This window comes from Arachis stenosperma, chromosome 1, assembly GCF_014773155.1.
Source record: "Arachis stenosperma cultivar V10309 chromosome 1, arast.V10309.gnm1.PFL2, whole genome shotgun sequence".
NCBI classification, from domain to species: Eukaryota; Viridiplantae; Streptophyta; class Magnoliopsida; order Fabales; family Fabaceae; genus Arachis; species Arachis stenosperma.
This window is the reverse complement of record NC_080377.1, coordinates 129,391,533-129,396,426: the sequence shown is the minus strand read 5'-3', so window position 1 is coordinate 129,396,426 and position 4,894 is coordinate 129,391,533. Positions and strand designations below refer to the sequence as shown.

General features: G+C 34.3%; 2 protein-coding genes across 2 annotated transcripts; one reads left to right on the top strand and one right to left on the bottom strand.

The window, feature by feature from the left end:
• LOC130973454 (uncharacterized) lies at positions 1-1,681 on the bottom strand. Its single transcript, XM_057897984.1, has 3 exons — positions 1,440-1,681; positions 1,264-1,354; positions 1-348 (listed from the first exon to the last, which is right to left on the bottom strand). The coding sequence occupies exons 1-3, from the start codon at positions 1,552-1,554 to the stop codon at positions 318-320; spliced, it is 237 nt and encodes a 78-aa protein (XP_057753967.1). The 5' UTR covers positions 1,555-1,681; the 3' UTR covers positions 1-317.
• Positions 1,682-2,044: 363 nt separating this feature from the next.
• Positions 2,045-3,847, top strand: LOC130973448 (GTP-binding nuclear protein Ran-3-like). Its single transcript, XM_057897972.1, has 8 exons — positions 2,045-2,344; positions 2,416-2,485; positions 2,578-2,634; positions 2,715-2,832; positions 2,975-3,064; positions 3,164-3,343; positions 3,434-3,511; positions 3,619-3,847. The coding sequence occupies exons 1-8, from the start codon at positions 2,342-2,344 to the stop codon at positions 3,686-3,688; spliced, it is 666 nt and encodes a 221-aa protein (XP_057753955.1). The 5' UTR covers positions 2,045-2,341; the 3' UTR covers positions 3,689-3,847.
• The last annotated feature ends 1,047 nt before the right edge of the window (positions 3,848-4,894 follow it).

Sequence of the window (4,894 nt, the reverse complement as noted above, 5' to 3'; positions counted from 1 at the left end):
TTTATGACTCAACAGAGCAATGGCATTAAGAAATCATAAAGATTTACTGGCACTATAAAACTCAGAATTCAAAGAACAGCCTCCTAACTCCAGTTATTCTATTTAAACCAAAATCCGAAAGATTTACCTCTCAAAGAATACATAGTGATTAACATTCCAAAACATTTGGAAAAGTATTCATACATGATCAAAATTGACCTATACTATTCAAGGTGTTACCAGGAGGTTGAGCAGCATAATTGGCCAAAATTTTATTGAGCACCTGAGGTTGTTAGGTCAATGATAATGATCAAACATCTGAAACAGGCTTCACAGAATCACTTGCTCTCTATATCATAAATATCTGTTCTGGGTATTGCCATTAAGGAGAAACAAGATAAGAAAATGTTAAAATAACAGAGTTACAGACCATGGTCCTTGCAGTTTTAATGAATTTGATTAAACACATAGTACAACTTAGTCAATCATGATTAATATTATAACATGTACAAATATAGTTAGGATAATTATTCTTGCATTGGATCAAATACAATGTAAACATTACATTATAGCACTTTTTAACTTGTGTCAGCTGCCAATTAACTTAATGAATCAATTTAAAACAACTACAACAATTTGGAGAGGAAATATAACTTATGGATTTGGTGGAACAAGTACCATTTAAGTGGATTGAAATGGGGGATGTACTAATAATGAAGAAAAGATTAATGGTTACCATTACCATTCCTTGAATCAACACAAGAAGAAACAAAGAAAGCCCTTTTTCCATTCTGTGGAGTTAGCTACATGGATCATACATTGCCAAAGTGCTTTATCAGAAATCATTTGCTCAAATCATACTATTAAAACCATCCTGAAGATTAATCTATATGGGAACCAATGGGTCTCACAATCAACCGAATCCAGTAATTTCTGTTGCATCTATTCAACATACAAAAATGGATTTATGAAAGAAATGCAGAAAAGACACATAAGTGTGATTCCATAGCCTCCTTACTTACAGTATTTTGCTCTATTCAACAGGGTGGCTCCACTTTAACATCAGGGGAAAACAAAAACCATCATCCCCCAAAAGTTTAAGTTTCTCAAAAACATCACTTTTATATAACACGAACTCAGAAGAACAATGAAAAGCATGCACAAATTGAGTGTCCAAAGAAAGCGTTCCCCTTCTCCCACCCCCAATTAAAGAATAAGATTACAATATCATAAAATTAAAACCATGTAGCATAGCAATGGAGGAGGCGAATAGAAAAAGGATACACAAGATAGAAGCCATGGGCGAAAGCACCAGCTAAGACAGCAGTGAACAAACGATCCCTCAAAACAGGTCTATGCCTAAGGGAAAGGCGAACTGTGAAAGCAAAAAACCAAAAATGAAAGATTGAAAGAGAAAAGCAATAATTAATTAGACGGAGAAGGAGAAGAGGAGAACATACTAAGAGGGAGAACAGGGGCATAAATGAGAGGAACAAGGAACTTGAACGGTGGACCGTTGTTCTTCCTCCTTACCACAGCTTCTTGATTCGACGGATCGGACGGCGGCGTTGCCATGCTGATGCTGCGATTTGGAATTTTGGATCTCAATTCTCAATTGCTTGCCAACTACTCTGCGCACGCCGTTTTTATTCTTTTTCATCACACGCTTATTTTTAATTGAAGTTGATAGTGAAAATTTATTAAATGATACTTTAATTCAATATATTAAATTATTTAATTATTTTTTAACTATATGACTAACTGATTACCAAGATTTATTTGAATAATAATAATATATTCATATTCATAAAAACATTAATTTTTATGTATGTTATCTACTTATATTCTTTTTTAACCTTTTTTTTTAATGCTTTGAAATTTTCTAAAAAGGTTTAATAGTACAATATTAATTACATAGACAGTATATTAATAGAAAAATCCTAAGTAGCTAATAATTTTAGTTAAACAAAATGATTATTATCAATTCAAATACAAATCAAATATAAAAAGCTAAGATTTCTGTATGGAAATTTACATGACAATAAGAAATGAATAAAGGTGTGGTTTGTTGCACGAAGGGTCAAAAGTGGAAGGCTGGTGTAGTTAGTTCAACGACAGTGGTCAACGCTGATGCATTGCTAGCTAGGTTAGCCAAATTATAGTGGAATAGAGTAAGAATTTGGATATACCAAATATGATGGTGCTACAGCAATGGCAAGAATATGGATAGTGGCGTGCGTGTTATTGAAGCTTTCTGTTGTGCGTGAAATTTAAGTCGAATCGCAAACTATATAAACCACCAACTTCTTCATCTTCATCTTCATCACCACCATTTCACATTGCACCCCCTCGTATTATCATCATGGTACGTACTATATTCAACTTTGATATCCATCTTTCTGTTTTTTTCATTCACCTTGTGCCCTTTATTTACAGGCTCTGCTTCATCAACAGACAGTGGACTACCCTACCTTCAAACTCGTCATAGTTGGCGATGGAGGAACTGGTAATAATACAATATAATCATGCATCATGTTAGTTAGTTAGTTAATATATGATGTTGTTATTAATAGCTATCTGTATTCGTGCCTGGCTCAGGAAAGACTACTTTTGTCAAGAGGCACCGCACTGGCGAGTTTGAGAAGAAATATGAACGTAACACACTTTCTTAATTTCTTTTCAGCTCAATTAATTATTATGATTATTTATAAATCATAATTTTTGCAACGTAACAGCAACCATTGGTGTGGAGGTTCATCCACTAGACTTTCACACGAATCGTGGAATGATCCGCTTTAACTGCTGGGACACTGCTGGCCAAGAAAAATTTGGTGGCCTTAGAGATGGTTACTAGTAAGTCCAATTAATTAAGCTTAATTAATCCTCATCCAATCTAAGTTGGTATATAATAACAATTCTTGATGTGTTCCACTTACGTATGAATATGATTTGATTGCATTTTGAATTGTGCTGAAACTGCTTAAACTGTTTGCAGTATTCATGGACAGTGTGCTATCATTATGTTCGATGTCACAGCTCGCTTGACGTATAAGAATGTTCCCACGTGGCACCGAGACCTCTGCCGGTATGTTAAGTTTATTCTTTTCCACAACCATTTTGTTTCAATTTTTTTTTGCAATGAGTTTCTGTGCTATTATGTCACTCTTCCTTGTGGATTTTATAGGGTGTGTGAAAATATACCCATTGTTCTATGTGGAAACAAAGTTGATGTCAAGAACAGACAAGTTAAAGCAAAGCAAGTTACATTTCATAGGAAGAAGAATCTGCAGTACTATGAGATATCCGCAAAGAGTAACTATAATTTTGAGAAACCTTTCTTATACCTTGCCAAGAAACTTGCAGGGTAATTAATTAAAACTCTTCAATCTTTGTTTATATTTTGCTTCAGCCTCATGAGTGGATGCAAATAAATTGGTCTTGTAAATCATTACAGGGACTCTGACCTTCACTTTGTGGAGATGCCTGCTCTGGCTCCACCAGATGTAGTCATTGATTTAGCTACACAGCAATTGTAAGCATTGTTTCAAGTTCAATACACTTATTATATATGTCTTTGTGTAGTTAATTCACTGCTATATTTGTTATTTATGAAAATTTAAAATTTTACATGGTTTGCAGGAATGAACAAGAGCTTAGTATGGCAGCTGCTCAGCCTCTCCCTGATGATGATGATGATACATTTGAGTAGACTTTAGGGCTCCCTAAACCGTTACTATTTGATGTGTTCAGCACTGCCTTATATATGCAGTGTTTATTTCTTAGTAGCAGTTTCTCATGCTATATGCAAATGTAATCAATTGACATGTGTCAATAAACATATGGAATTTTATCAGTGCATCACATTGTATATCCCCCTGCTAAATTTTCTCTTATGATTTGTAAACCGAATATTATATCTTTGTGTTCAACATAATATTTTTCTGTGTGCCAATTTCCTTATAATCCTAGTAAAATAACTAGTGGAATAATATTTAGCTGTAGACATCAAAATTACAATAGAAAACTTAATGGTTTGGTTTTGATCACACATTAGAAAGAACTTCACAAATGATTCCAGTACACTAACCTGCCAGCTAAGCATTTCCAGCTCAGCAATCTTTAACTAATTATTCTAACTGACTCTAAGTAACAGTTTACTGTGTTGGGTGGTGCTTGTAAATTGGAAAATGTAAATTAAAGGAGAAGAATAATGTGTGAGTGGCCCAAAAGAACAGCTAGCATTTTGTTATGTCAGATATGACACAGCACATGAAAACTGGCTTCTCTCTGTTGCAATATGCTATTTATTGGTAGAACATTCCATTTGTTGGACAATACACTTGGTTTGTATCCGGAAGGGGAAAAAAGCCTGATTTCTCTTATTTATTTTTTTACTTTTGTTTCATGGCAAACACCTTTTTACTCTGTGCTGAAGAAAATGATTTTGGCTACATTGTAAAGCGCTTTATCACCAGACAGTAATGACTTGTTAGATTCTGAAATGATGTGATTCCATGTATGTATTTGTTATTTGGCGGTCCTGAGTAGTAGCAAGCAACATTCTGAATTCTATGATGATGATGACGATGGTTCATGAATCAAAGTTGTTTTGAAGTGTTGGCCAGTTGGCCATGGTCCATGGTTTCAAAGCTACAATTCTCAGAATGCATTGAACCTTGAATCTCTATCATAAAGGGTTTCACCTTTGGGCTCTTATTATAATGCATGTGCTACATTTAGGCCACAGTACCATTTTCCCTTATTAGCTAACCACCCCTTAGCCTTTTCTCTTGTTTCATGGCTTAAGTGGCAAACCACAACCATCACTAACCATAATATAATGCTTTAAATGAAATAATGTACATTGAATTCATCAAGTAAATTAGACTAATATCTTAATAAATCAAATATGAGT

What these genes read in the sequence shown, in the direction of transcription:
- LOC130973454 (XM_057897984.1), bottom strand. Translation starts at nt 1,554, where the DNA reads ATGGCAACGCCGCCGTCCGATCCGTCGAATCAAGAAGCTGTGGTAAGG. An exon ending in TGCCCCTGTTCTCCCTCTTA is followed by an intron (nt 1,355 to 1,439) that starts GTATGTTCTCCT and finishes TTGCTTTCACAG; the next exon opens with TTCGCCTTTCCCTTAGGCAT. An exon ending in GCCCATGGCTTCTATCTTGT is followed by an intron (nt 349 to 1,263) that starts GTATCCTTTTTC and finishes GGCAATACCCAG; the next exon opens with AACAGATATTTATGATATAG.
- LOC130973448 (XM_057897972.1), top strand. An exon ending in AGTTGGCGATGGAGGAACTG is followed by an intron (nt 2,486 to 2,577) that starts GTAATAATACAA and finishes TGCCTGGCTCAG; the next exon opens with GAAAGACTACTTTTGTCAAG. An exon ending in TGGCACCGAGACCTCTGCCG is followed by an intron (nt 3,065 to 3,163) that starts GTATGTTAAGTT and finishes TGGATTTTATAG; the next exon opens with GGTGTGTGAAAATATACCCA.